The following is a 19,671-nucleotide window of genomic DNA, read 5'->3' as shown; positions in this document are numbered from 1 at the left end:
ACCCACATACCACATTACTGCTCAAGGAATTGTATTTGGTATTTTAAAAACATAAAGCCCAGTAATATTTTTTTTAACAAAAGCTCCTTCAGGCACCTTGTAAAGAGTTGTCTTAATGCAGAGCTGCATATTTTCTGGTTAAGTTGTGTGTGTTAGTGAAAGAGGTTTCCTTGCTTTATATCTCATGAAGCTGCATTGGCATTTCCAAGCATGTGGAGGCTGCTGTCCTTTAGGAGTTCTTCTGTGGAATCTTGAGTGTCACCTGGAGAAAACAAAAGTTGCACATTACTGTCTCATGTTTGGTTATGTTCAGTTGAGGGCTGAGAGGCAGCAGCATCTCTCTGGGGTGAACCAGAGGTCGCTGTGTTGCTGCCTGGGAGTGCTTCAGTCTGGGGATCTCTGTGAGTCATTGGAGGGCTGTGAGTGAGCTTGTTTGTTGTCACCTGGTGCTCCTACAGCACACGAGCTCCCCACCAGTCACATGCTGGAAGCCCTGAGCCATTACATGCTTCAGTGGCAGACCACACGTTCGCCATCTCTGCCAAGAACTCTGTCACAGTTCAGACAGTTGTAGCTGCTGGCAGGCAATGTGACAGACCTTCTGCTTTGCCTTATGGGAAATCACCAGGCTTGCCCAACGCCTGGAATGTTTCCCCAGCCTTGGGGAACTAAGGGTGTGTCAAGATAGTGTCAACTCTTCATTAAGAGTTAGTTTGTTCACTGCTCAGATTCCCCCTCTTGAGTGATGAGTGCATCTGCAAATTTGCACCCACATAAACTGATGTCTCTCTGGTATCCACAAAGTAAGCTTGCAGAGAAGCCAACATGCCTGCATTTTTTACAGGGAGAGACAGCTAAATGGTATCAAGTGGTGTGGTAGCTGGTAACCTATCAGGTCACACATCCTTGTTTTTTTCAGATGTGTAAATAGGACTAGCTTTCTGTTTTAAATGCAGTTACAATGAGTTTTGTTTGTTGTTACTTCACAAGTGCAGCTGCAAGTTTGTTTGTTTTAAGCATTGGAAAGAAGGACAGCTCTCAGGCCAGCCTACACAAATAAATACAAAGACTATTTGGTACTACAGCAGAGGGTTGGGAGGTACTCAGATACAGGAATACTCACATTTTTCACCTCTATGTATGCCTCTAGGCCATACTCTCCCATCTCTCTCCCATTCCCAGATGCCTTATAGCCACCAAATGGAGCTTGTGCACCAAACACATTATAGCAGTTTATCCTGAAAAGGAAACCAAGAGTTAAGAACCTCCTATTTACCCCTGCAGGGTAATGGAAGAGCTTTTTCACAACAAAGGTCTGTTTACAGCAGAAGGATGGCTGAATTTCCATATTTGTTAGGTTCCAGTACTGTGTAATTCTGTTGACTAAGATAACTTATCTTCATCGAGCAGGAAACAGAAGACCATGAAATTAGTTAGTGTCTTGCATCACATAACCAAGTGTCCAGGTTGCCACCCACAGCTCCTTCATAGGCATGATTAAGAAAAATAATACCAGGTTCACCCAATATACTTTAAATAAATGAATAAAACAGTGATACTGGATCACCAAAATGCCTTGTACTAAAACAGCAAACTGTGTTGAAGTACTGACTTTGGCATAACCTTCAGCATGGCCTCAGAATACAGAATAGTGTCAGTGGCGCAGCTTACACTGTATAGATGTGCTCAATGATCTAATCAGTGCTGGCACTAGAGCCCTGTAGTAGCTGCTGTCATTGCCAGCTGCAGCACTGGACTTCTCTTCCCCCATCCCATTTGCTAATTCACAGTGGGACAACAGAAGCTTAATGCAGCTAAATTTTACCAAAAGTCAGTGATGAAGGTCTGATGTTACACTCTGTGAGGATCCAAAGCAGACACCAGCTATCAAAGAGCAAGCTTAATGGGAAATGAGAGTACAAAAAAGGCAGTTTAAGGAGGAGGAAGTGACAAGGCTTACCAGACTGTTCCAGCTCGCAGGCCATGGGACACATAGTTTGCTTTATCAAGATCCTTTGTAAAGACTGCTGCTGCTAGACCATACTTGGAGTCATTTGCTCTCTCAATTACTTCTTCAATTGTTTTGAACTTCATAATCTGCATGACGGGCCCAAATATCTGCAAAATAGAAACAGATCTCTCAAAAATGTCTGTATATTGTTCCCAGGTGAGGCTGTTGTTGACATCAGTTACACACATACATTAGAAGTTACACAGGTTGCAGAATTCAAAGTATCTGTGTCCACTTCTGATATTACAAAGCAATCAGCATGTATTGAGGAGGGAAGTTTGCTGTGGTAACTTCCTAAGAAGTGCCCAATTTCCATTTCTGTTCTCAGTTAATGGATGTCTGGTGCTTGTAGACATGGATCATTTTGCATCAGAGGGTGCAAAGTAGAGAGAAACTGACAGACAGGCACTGCAGGCCTCACCTCCTCTCTGGCAATCTTCATGTTGTCCTGCACATCACCAAAGACGGTTGGCTGCACGAAATAGCCACGATCTGCAGCAGGGTTGCCACCACACAGAAGTTTGGCTCCTTCACTCTTCCCAGTACTGATGTAACCAAGGATCTTCTTAAACTGCTCTTCATCCACCTAAGAGCCATCAGGACAGGCAAGTCAGTTTGATATTTGCTGGGGGTAAAAAAGGATATGACTGCAACCTGCTCTGCATGCAGCTGTGCTCTATTAGTTCCTCATTTCATCAGACTGCCAAGCTGGCTTCAAAGGGAGATGGTAATTTTTAAGTGCTACTTTCAAGTGAGGAGAAGGGGGGGGAGGAGCAATCAGAATGGTTAACTTCTCCCTCCCACACAAGGAGGTAATGGGCACAGTTCAAAGACGTTCAGGAGGAGACTGGAGGATATCTTTCATTCTAACCCAGTGGTCCACAGTTACTTGAGATTGGGTTATCTCATGAGATAATGGCTCAAGACATTCCCTGCTCTCACCTGAGGTCCCTGCTCAGTTTTAAAGTCAAATGGGTTTCCAACCACCCTGGACTTGGCCTTCTCAACACTCCTCTCCACAAATTCATTATATATATCCTCTTGGACATAAGTTCGGGATCCTGCACAGCAGCACTGCCCTTGGTTGAAGAAGAGGCCAAAATGGGCTTGATCCACAGCCCAGTCCACTGGAATTGAGGAGAGAAAAAAAGTAAATAAATAAAAGCAACCTGAGTGACTTTTTTGAACAATCATTGTGCACAGCCAGTTGGTGCCAGAGCTGGAGTATCACACAATATAGGAGGGGTTTCTTTAGCTCTAGGTGCAGATCAAATATGCTAGCAGGTGCTTACTGTCAGCATCAGACAAGATTATGTTCGGACTCTTTCCTCCGAGCTCCAGTGTCACCCTTTTTAGGTTACTCTCTGCTGCAGCTTTCTGGATCAGGTGCCCAACCTGCATCATAAGAAGAAGTATTAGGGATTACCTCCAGCATACAGCAGCACCTGGCAGGGCAGCTGGGTTTAGATTTCAGTCAGCAGTTTAATAGTAATCCCTTCATTGTCAGGGCTTTGAGGGAAGGACTGAAATCTGCTGAGAATTTAACCTCCAGTACAAGGAAAACAATAGTAAATATTCTAAAGAAAGTACTTAAAAGGAGTCTTATGTGAAGCAAAATTAAATGTCACACCCTGAAGACAGCTGGATTTTTCAAAGGCAGCTATAGAAGGCAACACCCCTCCAGTATTTTGTACAAAAGATGTTTTACAGCCATCAGATGTTCTTTATGTCCCAAGAACTCAAAGATTTATCTTCCTTTACCTCTGTGGAGCCGGTGAAGGCCACTTTATCTACATCCATGTGGCTAGAGATAGCAGCTCCTGCAGTGGGCCCATAGCCAGGGATGATGTTCACCACTCCTGGTGGGAATCCAGCCTGTAGGATCAAGGATGTCACATGGACTCATCTGTTAGCAATGCTCCAGTATGCCTCCCACAGAGAACAGCATCTCCTATCTCGCTTTCATTTCCCAGCTCTTCAGTTTCAGCATTTAGTTTGTGAGAACCAGGATAATGCCTCTCCCCACCATGCATCCTAGATGTAGCTTGGAGATGTATTTCAGCTTTCTAATCACCCTAAAGTTATTTAATTTAACTTCAGAGTTCTTCCCTAAATCAAGGATGCCCTCTGCATACACGTATATGGAGATGAGGGTGTTTGGTTATTTGTTTTTTGCTAAAGCAAATGCTAGGATATCTGAGACAATTCAATCTTCCTTCAGATCAGACAGCACTTCTCTGTCCCTGTCACGTGGCTTCTGTAGCTCATCAGTTGGGCTTACCACCCTGAACTCCAACAGTACAGTGAGTCAGCTGTCAGAACCCACTCCTCTCACCTCTTTGATCAGACTAGCTATGTAGAGAGCACTCAGGGGGGTTTGCTCTGCCACTTTCATCACAATCACATTCCCAGTAGCCAGGGCAGGCCCAAGTTTCCATGCTTGCATCAGAAGCGGGAAGTTCCACTGGAAAACAGAAATATTGTTCGGTCTGAGTTTGAAAGTTGCCAATTAATGAGGAAGTAATTAGTGAGCTTCATTCAGGTCTGCAGGTGCAGCACTATGGAAGCACTCTCTGATCCTCCCCTAGCTGCTCGTCTGCGTTTGGCTCCTTTTCAGGCACTGCCTTCTGCTCGTCCAGGAAAACTGTACTCTGCACTGTGAAGCCTCTCAGCACTACCACGAAACCACAACTCTTTTGTAATTAACCTTTACTGTCTGTTTAGCCATTACATTTCTCTTTTGAGGTGTTTTCAAAGAAAGCTTTTGTAATGGCAGAGTGAGGCTTGCAGGCATTCACGTTCAACTCTTGCACAATGCAAATAACAAAAGCATGCAAACGCTGCGTGCTGCAACCACAGTCTGACTACTCCTGAAGCAGCTATCACTGTCCATGGACCTGGCATCCATTTGGCCTCGTTGCTGACAAACCAACTTGTTGTGCTTGCTACCACTCACAGAAAAGATTTGTTACATAAAACTGAGCTGTGCATGCTCGTTCCGTATTTCCTCATCACACAAACTACTTGGTAGCATTAGAAGCAGAAGTCTGAACAGTGCCTCTGAGCTGGACAACACCCATAAAGAGGTTTGTGTTCTTTTTTTATTTGCAGCAGCAGTTAATACAGAATAAATCTTACACATAGCCCATGAAATTGACAAATAGTTCTGTGCTTTCAGAGCAAAGTAACAGCCCTCCCAGCTGGGGCAAAGATAACTTTGTTTTTGCCATCTCAAGGAAGCTGAGCTTAGTGCAACAGATAATAACCTGCATTTTAAGACATCTCCTCGTCATAACACTGAACTCCTGAAGTACCACAGGACCTACTGATGCATTTTACTCACTGGGATTATTTGTCCACAAACTCCCACCGGCTCATGTCTGGTGTAACAGAAGAAGTCTCCATCCAAGGGGATGGTTTTGCCATGGAATTTATCAGACCAGCCTGCGTAGTACCTGGCAAGAATAAAGTTTTGGTCAGTGAATTTAAAATGAGTCTCTTGTCTCTACAAAACAAGAAATGTTCCCTTCAGCTGTTCGGTTTCCTCCCTTCTTCAGTCACTTCACAAAGCATTCACTAACACAAGGATTTCCCAGGAAGGTGATGATAACAATGGATAATAAATTCAAACATTTGTCTCTCACGTGTTTGCCAGAGATTTGCATGGCATATATTCTGTCATTCGTGTCCTGCATTACAGATCCTTTTATCCACACAAATCCTGTATACACATACATAAAACAAAAGCCCTTTGGGAAGCCACAAGAATTGCAGTCTCATTCCTAATTACAAAAAAAAAAAAAAAAAAAAAAAAAACAGGAGGGAAGGAAAAAAAGATAGAAACAGACTGAAAGGGTCAGCTCCAGCCTTGTCAGCCTCCATCACAGAAATCTGCTCTGTGTGTGCAGAGGTCCAAGCACCTCAGGCCAGCTGAGCAGGCACGTAGGGCTGGAAGAGTTCCCATGCTGTCCTTGTGGCCTCCACACATACCTGAGGCATTTGATAACCATGTTCAAATCCACCAAGTAGGAAATAGCATAAGGTTTGCCATTATCCAGAGTTTCAAGTGCCTACAAATACAATGAGATGGGGAGAGTCACATATATAGGTTCAGATGTGGTTCTCAGTTTGCTCTTTGGATTGGTTCAGCATGCTGGCCTTTTAGCTTTCAGGTTCCCCAAATTACTTCCCTCCCCGTCCTTTGTAGCTCTCTCAGTTTTCACTGTGGCTAAAATCCTCACCACATCCTATGGGTACTAACCACCCATCTGTGCCTCCCTCTGGCCCAAGTCAGGGACCACAGGTGGCCGTACGCACCGCCAGGTATGCCTGGTCCCTCTCAATCAGGTCAGCAAGACGATTCAGCAGCTTCCCCCGGTGCGAAGCATCCATCCTCCTCCAAGGTGAGCCCAGCTGGAAGGCTGCCCTGGCTGCCTTGACAGCCTTGTCCACATCTGCCTGTTAAGGAGTCCAGGCAAGAGCATGAGAAGGGTAACCAGCTCCCACCTTCCTTCCCAGAATACAACTAAAGCCCTCCCTAGACTCCAGGAGAAAACACGGCACCAGTGGCTGCTAGTGACTGCCTTTCTGGGACAAGGACTTTCTGCCTCGACAGCTGGATGAGCCATTGCAAGGCACACATCACTCCCAGAGCTGTGGAGCTCAGGGGCTGCAGCCCCTGGGCCACTCATCCCGAGGGCATCAGCGCAGGAGTGCCGTGCAGCAGTGCAGCCTCTGTGCACAGCTTTCCTGCATCCCTGGGAGGGGGAGCTGGCCAAGGGGTGCAGCAGCTGTGCAGCCACCACCTGTGCTTATGCTCTCTGTTATTTCAGCAACGTGGAGTGCAGATATTGTCAAGTTATTTCCACAGTGTCATCTGCTGGGTTCATATTTACATCCTAGCACAGGGCAAGGAAAAAGCTCTGGAAGTCAGCGTTTGACACTTTTTCAGGATTAGATTTCACCAGCATGTTTTTCCTTGATCATATATCTCTAATCCATCATTCTGTCCTGTCAAGACTGCCATTTGTTTCCAGTTGGTCTTCTGTTCTGGCTCACTGCAAGACGGGGGCCGTGTTCAGCCCTGCCTGGCTCAGCAGCACCCACCCACAACTGCTCCCACACCTCCCAGCCACTGGGCAGAGGCAAAGGCAGAGGATTTTTATGGAAGCTGTTGCCAAGGAAGGGCACAAGCAGCACCAGAGAGAGCATTTGTGTAGATCCAACTTCTATAACTGCAAACACAGTGCTGGCAGAGCTGTAGGGGGAGAGGAGTTAGCGTGTCCCACTGCAACTGCACGGAGCTCATCAGAACATTCACCTTATCGCCCTCAGCAACCTGGCAGATAACTTCTCCTGTTGCTGGATTGATGGTTGGGAAGGTTTTCTTACTGACTGCATCGTGCCATTCATTGTTTATGAAAATCTGTAATGGAAAGAGCAAATCGGTGTTAAACTTCAGATCCAAACCTAGGAGGAATCGGTGCGGGCTTTGTGTGCCATATTAACAGGCTGTTTACTTAAGGGACGTGGCTTGTGAGGACTCCAAAACGGCACTGATAGGGAGGAGATACGTTAACCTACAAGTGCGCAATAAAAGACAGCCTCGAGTTGGCAGCAGGAACCACAGTGTCAGCGAACAGCGGCAGCGGTGCCGGGTCCCCGCAGCGCGCGGTGGCACGGGCAGCCGGGGGAGCGTTCCCCGATCATCGTTCCCAACCCGGGCACCCCGCGGACCACAGAACTTCGTTCTCAGACAGAACAGGCGCCCACAGCCCCGAGCATCAGTTCCTCCCCACGAACACGAACTCGCTTCCCACGCAGGGCAGCGCGGGGACCGCCCGGAGCTGGGCCCGCTCTCCGCCCCGGGGCCGCGTTTCCCCACGCGGGCCGGACCCCGCGCCGCTCCCGGGCCCCGGGGAGGCCGCTGCCCGGCCCTACCTTGTTGTAGGCGATGTCCGGGCTCGGATTGGGTGCGGGGATGGAGGCGGCGGCGGCGGCCGAGAGTTGCCGGGCCGAGCCGCGGCAGAGCCGGGAGACGATCCCCGCCGCCCGCAACATCGCTGCGCTGCCCGGCCCCGCTCCGCCGAACCGCTCCGCCCTCCCCGCGCTGCCCGGCCCCGCTCCGCCCCTCGCCTCGGCTCCGTCCCGACTGCGTGCGGTTCAGTGGGGCTCCGGGTCTTCCCGTTTGCGTCGGTCGGGTGGGCGGACTTCGGCTCGGGTCAGCCCCGTTCAGGCCGACTCGTCCCAACTCCGTTAGGCTCGGCACGGTTTGTTGTGGCCCATGTCGGTTCAGTTGATTTCGGACTTAAACTACAACTGTGTTTTAATACTTTTTTTTTTATTTCTCTTGAGCGCATCCCTTCCTTTCCCTGGGGCTTAGCAGACAAGCCCGGCAGTGCTGAAATCCCATGCGATGGAGGAAATGCCTCCAAGGAGACTCAGCCTGGAACCTTCAGCCCTGCAATGGCTGGAGAGGATTGTACCCGCTGCAAGATGAGGTGTTAAGTGGTACAAAGGCCAGATGCCTTGTCAGAAGTCACCCAGCCTGTTTGTGCTGGGCAGGTACAGGCTCAGAGACTCCTTCCCCCTTCCACAGCAGAGCCAAATGCCACGGGAGGAGGTTGAATTTCAACCTCAACCCAGAAGAAGCCAAAGCTCAGGTTACAAGGCTTCCTGTAGCCAGCACAGCCATCCCGGGGCTCCCCTGCAGCACTCCTGCTGCCCCTGAGAGCGAGGACCACCCTGGACAGCTGAATAATGTGGCTTTGTGGAATTGGGCTGTGAGGTTGTGCAGTGGAGGAACCAGCACTGGGCACTGCAGTACGAGTCAATGCAAGGACCCTGCCCGCCCAGCCAGGCGTGCATCCCCCCATCCCCAACACTGTTTCCAACAGGAGCAAAAGAGTACCAAAGAGTTGAACTTGTCACTCATGTGAATTCAAATAAGTATGTCCATCACTTTAATATCAATGCCAGTGTACAGACACTTTAATATTAAATTAATGCCAGTGTATACATAAAAGCCCATGATCAAGCCCCAGTCTTCTCCCTGCTACCGATCTTTGTGAAGCATTGAAAACCTCCACTGATCTGGTTTACATCATTCCAGATCCCCAGATAAACCCAGAGAAATCCACTGCAGACACAGGGCCATGGAGTCCTCCTGGTTCCTCAGCTCTGAAGCCAGGGATTCGTTTCCTCCCACCACTGGAGTCCCAGCAGCCTCAGGTTGCTGGGGGTGTTGTGCTAAGGAGAGATGCTCCACTCCGTTTCCTTTACTCCCCAAACCAAGACCTGTACCCCCAGCACTGAGCCCAGATACCAGATAACAGCAAATACCACTGAAATTCTCAAGCTCCCGGGCTGCAGATAGCACAGCCCCTCCCATGCCAGAGGGGCTGATGTAGTCACGTGTTCCCTAGTGCAGTGGCTCAGCTCTGATTTGGGGAACGTTGTCCTGTGAACCATGTGGGACCTTCAGCCAGATGTGGGGGCCAGGTCTGAGTGCTGTGTCGGGCTGGGGGATGCTCTGCTTCAGAGACCTGTGTGAGAATGAGATTAATACCATGAAGAGCAAGTAAGAGACTTCAGGACTAAAGCACAGCAGCAAATGGCTCAGCTCCTTCCGAATGCCCTGGGATCTGCAACAACAGACAGGACAAAGCACCCCTTAGGGTCACTGCCCCCCCACATGTCCCTTTGCTGCTTTATTTGGGCCACAGAAGGATCAGAAGTTAGGTGTATGTATCTGCTCACCTGACAGGTCTGATCCATGGCCTGCACAGCCATCATCACAGACACTGCTTTGGTGCTGGTGGAAAAGACACATTGCTCTCCTCATGGAGATGTGGGGATGGGCAGTCTTTGAGACCAAAGCTTGCAGGTTCCCATGCAGGACGTGGCAGAATCAGCCAGGGCTTCCATGTCTTAGCAAACACATCTCACTGCCAATCACAGAATGAACCCTGCCCCAGCAGTGCCAGCTGGCCCTTCCCTTGGCCCTTGCCCTGCTTCTCAGTGCTGTGACACCTCTCAGCTAGGACTGCTCAGCTCTTTAATACTCTGCTGCAGTATCTTTCTTCTGCAGGCAGCAGGACTCCTCTGGCCTCCTCCCCTGGCCTTTACGTGTGATATCATTGGGAAAAGCAGTGGGATGGACATGTAGGAGACAATGAGGAATCCGTCTGCGCTGCCGGGCAATCTCCATGGGCAGGCTGCAGTCTCCTACTTTGGAGACTCTGCCAGGTCTGAAAATGAGTGTCTGGGAAACAGTCAAAAAGGTATTCTCATCTCAGCACTTTCCAATTGCCTAAAGCCACTGTTTTCCCTCCTCCATCTTCTCGAGGGATCAGCTGCTGAGCACTCTGAAATACTGTTGGGTTTTTTTTTTGCTGGTTTCTACACAGCACAAGGAAATGTTTCTGAAAGGCTGAACAACAGATGGGATTTTTTTTTTTTTTGTCAGCTAAAAGGTGGTTAAGTAACCCACAAGCATTCAATAATGCCACTAGAATAAGTTAAGAGTATAATCCCAGTTGCAATTCAGGAATAGTGATGTTTGCTTTTGTGACACCCTGTGAATGATTTCTTAGGATACCACTCCCAATTGGTTGCTGTTTGCAGCAGCAGCCAGCCCAGAGTCACATTCACTCTGAGCCACGCCACGTTCATCAGTAGCACTGGGAAGTGTAAACACAGAAAAATCAGTTTGGAGAGCCTGGGCAGGAGACCAGGTGTCCTCATTTCATCTGCATATTGGCCCTAAATGCCTCACGTTGATGCAGAATTTAAGTTCTACCACTCAAGATTTGATGCTAGTCTTATCTCTGCCACTGGCCCTCCACACGACTACGGGCAAGTAATTTTCATAGGTGCTTTCTGCCCCCTCATCACCATTCCAGAAACAACCAACTCCTCTCCATTTTAAGGGTCCAAGGCTGCAGCAGCACCTGCTCTGTGCAGGAGAGGCCAAGGAAGTGGCAGGGCTAAAGTCCAGGTGTCATCCCAGAGCCTGCACTGCCGAGGGCATGATCACAAGCTTGTCTCTTGGTGGGCAACTGTTTGCCAAGAGGAGAGTGTGCAGGGACGGCCCTGCTGGGAGGAAGGAGTGAGCAAGCACTGGACTGAGTGCAGTGGACTGAAAGGCTCCAATACAGCCAGTCTGGAGACTCCATCAGTGTTGGTGGTAGCAGCTTGAGGGAGCAGCACGAGCACCAGCAATTACAGCCGCCCTGGTGATAATCTGCTTATCTTGGAAGGGACTGCCAGCTTCTGAAATTGCCATTTCCTAGAATACGAACTGTTGTTACCTGAAGGTAGCAAGCAAAAGGAAAGTGGCTCAATTTCTCCAAGTCATTGGACCCTATGAGTGCCAAGTGTGTGATGTTGTTAGGAATGCATTAGGGGCATACCACAATCCTTCACCCTGGCATTGGTGCAGCAAAGTAAAGCCACTTTAGGGAGGAATAAGTCTCACCTTGTTCTCTAGAACAGGACATGGAGTCCATCTGGGCTGGGAAATGAGAAAACTCCACTGGACATCCAAGATCCTTTCCAGCCTGCAGTAAAGACCTCGGGCCATCCCCAATAGGCTGCTGAAGGAAGCGATCAGGGGGACTCGAGGCACAGGGACAGTCCCAGGATGTGTCCAGGTACTGTAGCTCCTGCTGAGGAATGGCCCTTGCCTGGCCCAGGTACTGTAATGTTGTGCAAAAGGCTTTGCAATGGAGAGGCTGTCAAACACACGGAATCCTTCTTTTATGGCAAAATCCCAAGCCAGATCAGCCACAAATTCTGCATGCTCCAGACTGCTTTTACCTTTGGCTGGCCTCCCTGGTGACAAGAATAAGATACTTTAGCTTCAAAGAGGCTGTGTGAAGTAGCCACATCCCAAACAGCACCCTGTGTCCTTGTCCAGGCCAGCACAGGGAGACTCTTTTCTAAGAAATTCCAAAATAACTTCTTGTTTTTCTCTGATAAAAACTCCCAGGCCAGGCCTGATGCATGCAGATAAACAGCAATGAGAGTACACACCACCTCCCTGCTTCCAAATCCCTCTGATGAGGCTTAGTTCAAAAGTCTGAGAGCTCCACCTGTAGGAGCTCTGAACTCTGGCCTCTGCTCAGCCCTCCCAATAAAGAAGTGAGCACACAACAACCTTCAGCCAGCACAGAAAACAAGCACAGTTCAGACTTTGCATCCAGGAAAGAGCAGCTGGGGAAATGCTGTGTGTGTGTGTGTTCCCCTTTGGCCCTTTTTTCTGCTTGCAAGACACAACTTGACCACAAAATATACCATAGTGAAAGCACAAGACCGCCTTGCTCTCCTGCTGACCCAGCTAACTCTCAGGAGTGCCTCATTTTCTTTGCTGCCTGAAACTTCAGAGGACTCAGCTTGCAAAACCAGGAGTACCCAAACCCTGCAGTAGCACATTCTGGTGGTCTGACCGTCCCCAGTTCAATGTGAGAGTTCTCCATGAAGTGCTTGTGTGTCTGTTGCTGGCTGGGGACCTGTGTAGGGCACAGGCAGTGTGTTGGGCTCCTCACCTGCCAGAGAGCATTTGTGGAGACCCTGCAGCTTTGCAGCCAGTCTGAAGAAAGCAAGAGCCATGTAGAAGTTCCAGTTCTCAGGGTGCTCCATCCCCATGTGGCCACAGTACTTCTGGCAATACTCCTCTGCTGTGGGGACTCCCAGGTGCCTCACATCGTATTCTGCCAAGCCTGGAAGGCACAAAGGGCAACAGTGAGTCAGCAGACACCAGGGACAGTGCTGTCTAGCAGAGCCTGCAAGCTGTGGAGCAGTGGAGACACCTGTGGCCATGTAAAGCTGCTGTCTCCGTGCATGGAACAGGGGTTTGGCACCAGTTCACTTAGATGAAATATATGTGAGTTTTCTTCGTTGGGGTGAGACTGTGAAAGCAGTGAGTGACAGTGCCAGCACCGTCCAGGACAGCAAGCACACAGTGGGGTTCACACCTGGGGCACTTCCTCACCAAATGAGTGGCAGACACCAGGCAGATGGGATGGAGTAATCACTGCACATGCAGAAAAGTGCTCCTGGCATGGAGGGATGGAGAGCTCTTTAGAAAAAGGGCAGAGCAGGGAATAAAGTACATGATCCACAGCCCATTCCAACTGCAATGAGCTCTCTGAGGGCAGGAGTTAATCTGTTTCTGAATTCTTGATCCTCTCTGTGTGTGTCAGATTGACTTTGCCCCTTTCTGTACCTTTCATTGAGTTGAACTGAGGTGGCAAGAAGTAGGCCATACAGTTATCTGCCAAATCAGAGATGGGGTCTCCTAGAACTGAAAACTTCCAGCCCAGGACAGCAAGGACTTCTGGCCTCTTTGGGTGAAAGACTAGGTTGTCCAGCCTGTATCAGAGGGAAAAAAGAAAGCAGAAAAATCTCGAGGGAGAAAATCCCAGCGCTCAGAAGCAGCGTGCACTGTGCAAAACTGCTGAGTTCTCTGGGAGGCTGCACAAGTGAAACATTAATTTCTGCATGCATAAGTCAGGGAGGATTGAAATCACTCAATAGTGAACTCCCTGGTTAATAATAAACATAACTGTGCTTTGAAGAATGAAACAAAGTTATCTGGATCCTCAGATCATTAACATGTTAGAGGACAGGCTCACCAAAAAGGGAAGCAAGCAAGTCACTGTCCGGGGGGAGCAGCTGGCCGCTTTAAGGGCACGCAGTAACTCAAGTTCTGTAGGTTAGCTGTCATGTTCTGTAGATTATGTGCAGTACAGCCTTCTAACAAACTGACCCCCAGGAGAGGGCAGCAGCCTACTGTCAGGAAACCCAGAGTACCTGAAATCACCATGCACAACTGTCATCTTCTGAGATTCAGGAAAATGCAAAGGCAGCCACTCAATGAGTCTCTCCATGGCTGGAATAACACGTGTCTCTGTAGCTCGATAGTGCTTTGTCCACGTATCAAATTGCTGCTGGATGTAATTACCTGTAACAAGGGAGGTAAGGCTGTCAGGGAAAAGAACAGGCACAAGGAGGTTTCAGAAGTGATACAAAGAAATGCATATGCTGAAACTGTCCCAGAGCCAAGCAGGCCTCAGTCCAGTTCCCTGAGATAAGCTGTAAGAGGCTGTCATTAGCAAGCGTCCCACACATTCAGAACTGGGCACTGGATTTGGTATTCTGGTGAAAATAATCAAATCCTGGACAAAAGTCCTGGACACTCATACTACTTTTGTTGTTATTGTTGGATTTTACATGCATTGAAAGGCTCACACACAAGTCAGGAAAACGGGGACAAAAGATACATAGCCATCTCTCACCATGGTCCCCGGGGTCCTCCAGTTCAGCTGCTCTGAGGTCTGTGCTGTGAATCTTGGAGAGGACTTCACTCATGGCACTGTAGACAGCCCGCCGCTGGCTAGGCAGCAGTGCTGGCAGGGAGGGATCCCTATAGACACGGCCAGCACGGTGCTCCATCAGGTAGAAAGGCGTGCCAAGGATGCTGGGGAAGGAAGGTAGAACTGGTGTATCTGAGATTAATCCTGTTTCCCACCACTCAGCTGCACCTTGAACAGGCCCCCAGACCTTGCCTGCACAGCAAGGTGAAGAGCAGCCTCAAGAGCACTGCTCCCTGTGCACTCGTTAGCCCAAGGCTGGGTAAATACTAATTAATCAGTACACTTCATGAGTCTGCTGATCTAGGAGACTGAGCCAGGAGGCACAGCAGCTCCTGTGGGACATCCCAAGAGCACTCAGTGATGCTGAACCACAGCTGGGTATAGCAAACATCACCACAGCCAAGGGAAAGCAGGAGGGAGGGAGAATAACCATAAACATCTCACCTCCACAAACCAGGAGTTTGCTAGGAGTTGAAAACCAGCAAGTTCTCACGTTTAAAACCCACAGAATCCAGCACTGCTGCATATTCAGGGCAGGAACAAATTGGGGGTTGGACTAGATGATCTGTAGAGGTCCCTTCCAACCTCTTCAAGTCTGTGATTCCGTGAACTACTCCTGTCCATTAAACACTGCCCCTCCCTGCTGTCTGCACACGCAGCTGGGCCAGGGCTCCTGCCAGGCTCACAACTGCCTCTGCATCCCTGGAGTCACTGTGCCTTCATAGCACAAGTCCACAGAAGCACCTGCTTGCTGAGTTCTCACACCTCATCCACTCTGGGATGAGCACCCCTGTTCCTGGGGGAATCTGGCTGAAGCTAAAAATGAAAGCTGAGGGACATGATTACCTTCTGTCCTCACAAAGAGAGACTACAGTAGGAACAGGAACACCAGCCTCAGAGAGTGCCTTCAGTACCCTGCCAGGACAAGTCAGAGAGCTGTTTCAGCACAGAAAGGCATTATGGAGTCAGTACTAGAAGTGTGTTGTTGCTAAGCAGATGCACAGTATTTAAAAGAATCAAGTGTTCAGTTTTAAATACACCAAAATGAGATAGATTGAGCTAGGGGGAAGAAGCACACCAAAATCTTTGTATGGCCCAGAGCCCGGACACCTATCCAGCACACTCTGGAGGACACTCCCACAGCTGTCACACTGCTCTGCTGCTGAGACAGAGATCTCTGGCACAGCGAGCTGGTTTGCAGCATGACTCCACCAGCACGAGGCTTGCCCTCAGCTGGGCTCCTTGCTGCTCAACCGCAGTGTTGTGCTCCAACCTCTCCCCCACTCAGGATGCCACAGTGAGATCCTACTTCCCCTGCCATGCTGCGAGAGCTGCACTGTGCTCTGCAGCTTGGAGGAACCTGCAGACAGGAGTGGGGAGAATGTGTTTAAAAGGCAGAGGGTCCCGACTGCTCTCACCACCAGCTGCCTTCTCACCTGTATTCCCTTCCAGCATCAGGAACTGGAGGAAGCAGGCTGCTGTGGAGCTCCTTCTTCAGCACCAGAGAACGATCTCCAAACTTGACAAAATAGGTCCGTGCAGACTGCCCACAGCCAAACTGCTTCAACATCAGTGGACCTGAAGGGTTGAGAGCAGAGGGTCAGCAAACAAAGAATAAGCTGGGATTTTTCCTCACCACTTCAAGTTTTACTTTCCCTTCCTATGCCTGTGCCTTACGGGTCAGGAATACTGGTATTTCTTCTGCAGCTTTTCTCAATGCCTCACAAATAATGACATCTTAAAATGTTGCTTCTTGGTCCAGCAGTGGTGGGCCCCTGAGCCCTGACTGGCTGTAATGTTTGCTTGGAGATGAGGAGCCTTTCATTAATATTGTTTTTCAATCCATTTTTGGTATGTAATGGAAAGGGGCAATCATTCCAGGACACGAGAGCTTTCAGGCTGAAGAGCAGACAGTGCTGCAGTACCTGTTGCCTGGTCACTGAAAACGTTTTCAAGGTACTTCTGCAGACAATCTTTTGGAATTTCCATGGCTGGTCTCACTGCATGAGTATATGGAACAAAGCCTTGTAAAGGAAAACCCAGGTGGGCTTCCAGCTCTTTGAATGCTACTTCAAGGTCATCAACCTGAAAGCAGAAGGGAGGGAGGAACACAGAATGATAGTTAGAAGATAAAATTGCCTAGGAAAGAAGGAGCTCCACGCAGTTGTGGTGCATTTATGTGTGAGTCCAGTGGCACTGATACTCTCAGACATACAGGAATTCACGGGTCGGTCCTGGCCAGCACACAGTGCCATTACCAATACCCACTGCCTCTCACTGATCTCTGTCCCCAATAGCGATGCTGGCACTGCCAGTTTGGACTGGGGTAAGAGCTGGAATTCCCTGTGTGCCATCCTGGGAGCAGAGTTTCCACCCGTGTCTTACTTATCCTTTCCCCAGTGGTCCTCTCACTAAAATAAAACACCGGAGAGCTAACCATCCCCCTACGACAGATACGTGAAGGCTCAGAGCTTCCTGAAATCGACCAGATCTGTCTTATACTCTCACATCAGGTGGATGTGGCTGTTTCTTCAATAAGGAAATGAGGTCCATAAAGGAGAAGAAACTTCTCCAAACTTATGCTGGCTGTGGGGTTTTAGAGCTGTGAATGAAACATGACAGTGCAGACTGCTGCAGGAATAAAGGATGGGCTGAAAGAAAAACCTTGGCAACGTGAGTCTACCACTTCCATCTGAAAATCCTGGGCCATTCAAACACAGCTTTTGGACAGAGAAACCCTTGCCCTGGTTGCACTGCTTTGTACCTTCACTGTTTTAATACCAAGCTGGGCTGCTGCTTTCAGGTTCTGGCTGCTGCTGTCGAGGAAGATGGATTCCTGAGGCCGAACATCCAAGCGCTCCAAGCACAGCTTGTAGATGTGAGGATCTGGCTTGCACTTTCCCTCCTGATAAGCTTCAACTATCTGTGGAGACAACCAATGGGTTATGCATGAGCCTGCTGTGACCACAAACATCTGTGCAGTTCTGGAAATGGAGGATAGGAGGGTGGGAGTGAGACTGACAGGCACAGTAATTTGTGAAATAAAGGACACAGAGAACGGAGGGCTGACAGGGCTGGATAGGACAGGATTCAACGACTGTGTGGGTGCCAGCTGCCTTGGCTGCGGCTCCGTCAGCTCAAATAAGCTAAACAGGACCAGCCAGTCCTTGGGTGGAAGATATCCAACAAGACAACAGGATGCAGAAGACTCGATGGATGTCCCAGATGTGCTGAACCCGTTGCTCAGTGCTGCCTAAGAAAGTTTTGGAGTACACCACCATCTAAGTCAGGGAGAAGTGATGTTCTGACCACTGCACCTATCAACCACATGGATGTCTACTAACAGGGGTTGCGGGTGCTCCTTCCTTTGGTATCTGCACATAAAGAATTGCAGTTGCTCCTTTCCATAGACCTAGCTTCAGAAACACACTGTACAATCCACCCTGGCTTACCACGTCAAAGTGCTTCGGGTCCAGGGGCAGAAAGCTCTCTCCATTCGGCAGCCGGAAGCTGTTGCTTAGAAGAGCCGTCTTAATCCCTTCTGCACGGATACACTGCACTGCTTCTGCCATTATGGGGAGCTGTTTTATCATCTCACTTCTGATTAAGTTGGTGAGGAAAGAGCTCACCGGAACGCAGACATTTGCCTGAGAAACCAGAGGACCCCCCCCAAGAATGGTCATTAGCCACACGGAGTTTTTCAGCAGGGAAGGAGAGGCTGGGTGGGCAGGCCTTATCTTGCTGCTCTGCTTCCCTCGGCAGCCGAAGGCAGGCACTACGTCTCCCACACAAACTGCTCAGCCCAAAGAAACAGGCATTCTCAGGGCACTAGTTGTACAGAAGCAGCAAAGCTAAAGGGCTCAGCTGGGGAAAGAAATGCTCTAGGACTGAGCCTGTCACGGAATCAAGGCAGGTTAGAGTGGAATATCGGAGTGGCACTGAACGGGCAGGAAAGGAATCTGCATTTGAGAGTCAGCTGTCTCAAAAAGACTTCACTAGAACAGGATGCTGGCACGTGGAGCTGGCAAACAAAAGCTATGGTAGAGGGGCTTCTCCTGGTCTTAAGAAAACTCTGAGAGTGCAGTGTCCAATCGCAGTGTGTTTGTGCATGAACTGGCAGCAAAAGCCTTTCAGCTGCTCTCTGACCCTCTGACTTGTGATCCTTGATATCAGAAAGGTATGAAACACAGAGGAAGGAGCTGGTGGAAGCAAGGCATATTCTGCTCACCATCCTGCCTTGGCAGCAGTGATCAGCCCTGACGAGGCAGCAGTGCTTCCCTGCTAATAAACCCCAACACTTCCATTGAAGGATTCCTTCTGAAAGCACTGTCCTCTCTGAACCACCAGCTTCCCACGCTGCAGATCCCATCTCCCCGCAGTCAGGGGGCACAAACAGAGGAAAGGGAAGGTGGCTTACAATCTCAAAGCACTGCTGTCCCAGTTCCTGCAGAAACTCCACAGTTGTCAGCTCTCCTCTTGTGTACTTAAGAGAGGGACAGTTTTCCCCTCCGGAGAGCAGAGCTTGTTGGACAGCACCGGCTGGAATACACTTCTGGGCCTCCCAGTCTACATAGAGAAAAGTGAGAAAGCCAGGAGAGCACATAGGGCACCATCAGAGCTGGGAAACGAGCCTGGCACTCCTCCACACCTCTGAGCCTGATACATAAGAGCAGTGCTCATGAGAGCCGGAGCGATGGGCTGTGCCTCATTTAGCTTCGGTGTGCCGCCCCTGGGGCGCAAACAGCCAGCCCTGTGAGACCCGCACACACCAACACGGCCCTCAGTCCCAGCGCTTCCCACGGTGCCACCCACGGCAGCTCGTGGGGCTCCCTGGGAGGCAGCTGCTGGACACGCGTGGAAGGCATTCTGCCCGCGTGCAGGAACGGAGACCACACGAGACGTGAGCATACCCACCCGCGGCTGTCTGCTGGGGGCACGGGAGCAGCACTCCGCTGGAGTCGAAGATCACCGCTCCATACGGGCTCCGCTCGCACCGCCGCCGCGGCCCCGAGCACTGCGCGATCCCGGCACGGAGCAGCGATGGGGCGCGGGCAGCGCCGCTGCGGTACATGCTGCGACTGAAGGGACACGGCTGTGAAACGCACTGACAACGCGGTGCTCGGGGTTCGTGCCGAGAGCTGCGTGGACAAGGAATTGCAGCGATTCCCGGCACGGCACGGCACGGCACGGCACGGCACCCCGGCAAGGCAGGGCGTGGAAAGGCACCCCAGCACAGCACGGCACCGCAGCACGGCACGGAACGGAAAGGCAATCCAGCACGGC

At 49.9% G+C, this 19,671-nt stretch overlaps 2 protein-coding genes across 2 annotated transcripts; both read right to left on the bottom strand.

The window, feature by feature from the left end:
• Positions 1–14: 14 nt before the first annotated feature.
• Positions 15–8,110, bottom strand: ALDH2 (aldehyde dehydrogenase 2 family member). The gene is made up of 13 exons (XM_065739255.1): positions 7,952–8,110; positions 7,332–7,436; positions 6,329–6,469; positions 6,002–6,081; positions 5,355–5,466; positions 4,347–4,475; positions 3,773–3,886; positions 3,304–3,406; positions 2,954–3,138; positions 2,433–2,597; positions 1,961–2,118; positions 1,124–1,238; positions 15–262 (listed from the first exon to the last, which is right to left on the bottom strand). The coding sequence occupies exons 1-13, from the start codon at positions 8,069–8,071 to the stop codon at positions 230–232; spliced, it is 1,560 nt and encodes a 519-aa protein (XP_065595327.1). The 5' UTR covers positions 8,072–8,110; the 3' UTR covers positions 15–229.
• A 1,214-nt stretch (positions 8,111–9,324) lies between these two features.
• On the bottom strand, positions 9,325–19,480 carry ACAD10 (acyl-CoA dehydrogenase family member 10). Its single transcript, XM_065739256.1, has 13 exons — positions 19,303–19,480; positions 18,806–18,954; positions 17,841–18,035; positions 17,153–17,311; positions 16,314–16,473; positions 15,825–15,966; positions 15,235–15,324; positions 14,311–14,492; positions 13,826–13,976; positions 13,239–13,384; positions 12,559–12,732; positions 11,490–11,845; positions 9,325–9,555 (listed from the first exon to the last, which is right to left on the bottom strand). The coding sequence occupies exons 1-13, from the start codon at positions 19,457–19,459 to the stop codon at positions 9,445–9,447; spliced, it is 2,172 nt and encodes a 723-aa protein (XP_065595328.1). The 5' UTR covers positions 19,460–19,480; the 3' UTR covers positions 9,325–9,444.
• Positions 19,481–19,671: the final 191 nt, after the last annotated feature.

This window comes from Cyrtonyx montezumae, unplaced genomic scaffold, assembly GCF_038088225.1.
Source record: "Cyrtonyx montezumae isolate F1298 unplaced genomic scaffold, pur_monq_1.0 scaffold_23, whole genome shotgun sequence".
Lineage (NCBI taxonomy): Eukaryota > Metazoa > Chordata > Aves > Galliformes > Odontophoridae > Cyrtonyx > Cyrtonyx montezumae.
The sequence above is the reverse complement of the archived record's forward strand: the minus strand, read 5'-3'. Positions and strand labels throughout refer to the sequence as shown.

What these genes read in the sequence shown, in the direction of transcription:
- ALDH2 (XM_065739255.1), bottom strand. Translation starts at nt 8,071, where the DNA reads ATGTTGCGGGCGGCGGGGATCGTCTCCCGGCTCTGCCGCGGCTCGGCC. An exon ending in CGGACATCGCCTACAACAAG is followed by an intron (nt 7,437 to 7,951) that starts GTAGGGCCGGGC and finishes TTTCCATTACAG; the next exon opens with ATTTTCATAAACAATGAATG. An exon ending in TTTGTGGACAAATAATCCCA is followed by an intron (nt 4,476 to 5,354) that starts GTGAGTAAAATG and finishes TCTGTTTTCCAG; the next exon opens with TGGAACTTCCCGCTTCTGAT.
- ACAD10 (XM_065739256.1), bottom strand. Translation starts at nt 19,459, where the DNA reads ATGTACCGCAGCGGCGCTGCCCGCGCCCCATCGCTGCTCCGTGCCGGG. An exon ending in TTGGTATTAAAACAGTGAAG is followed by an intron (nt 16,474 to 17,152) that starts GTACAAAGCAGT and finishes TTCTGCTTTCAG; the next exon opens with GTTGATGACCTTGAAGTAGC. An exon ending in CCACAAATGCTCTCTGGCAG is followed by an intron (nt 11,846 to 12,558) that starts GTGAGGAGCCCA and finishes TCTTGTCACCAG; the next exon opens with GGAGGCCAGCCAAAGGTAAA.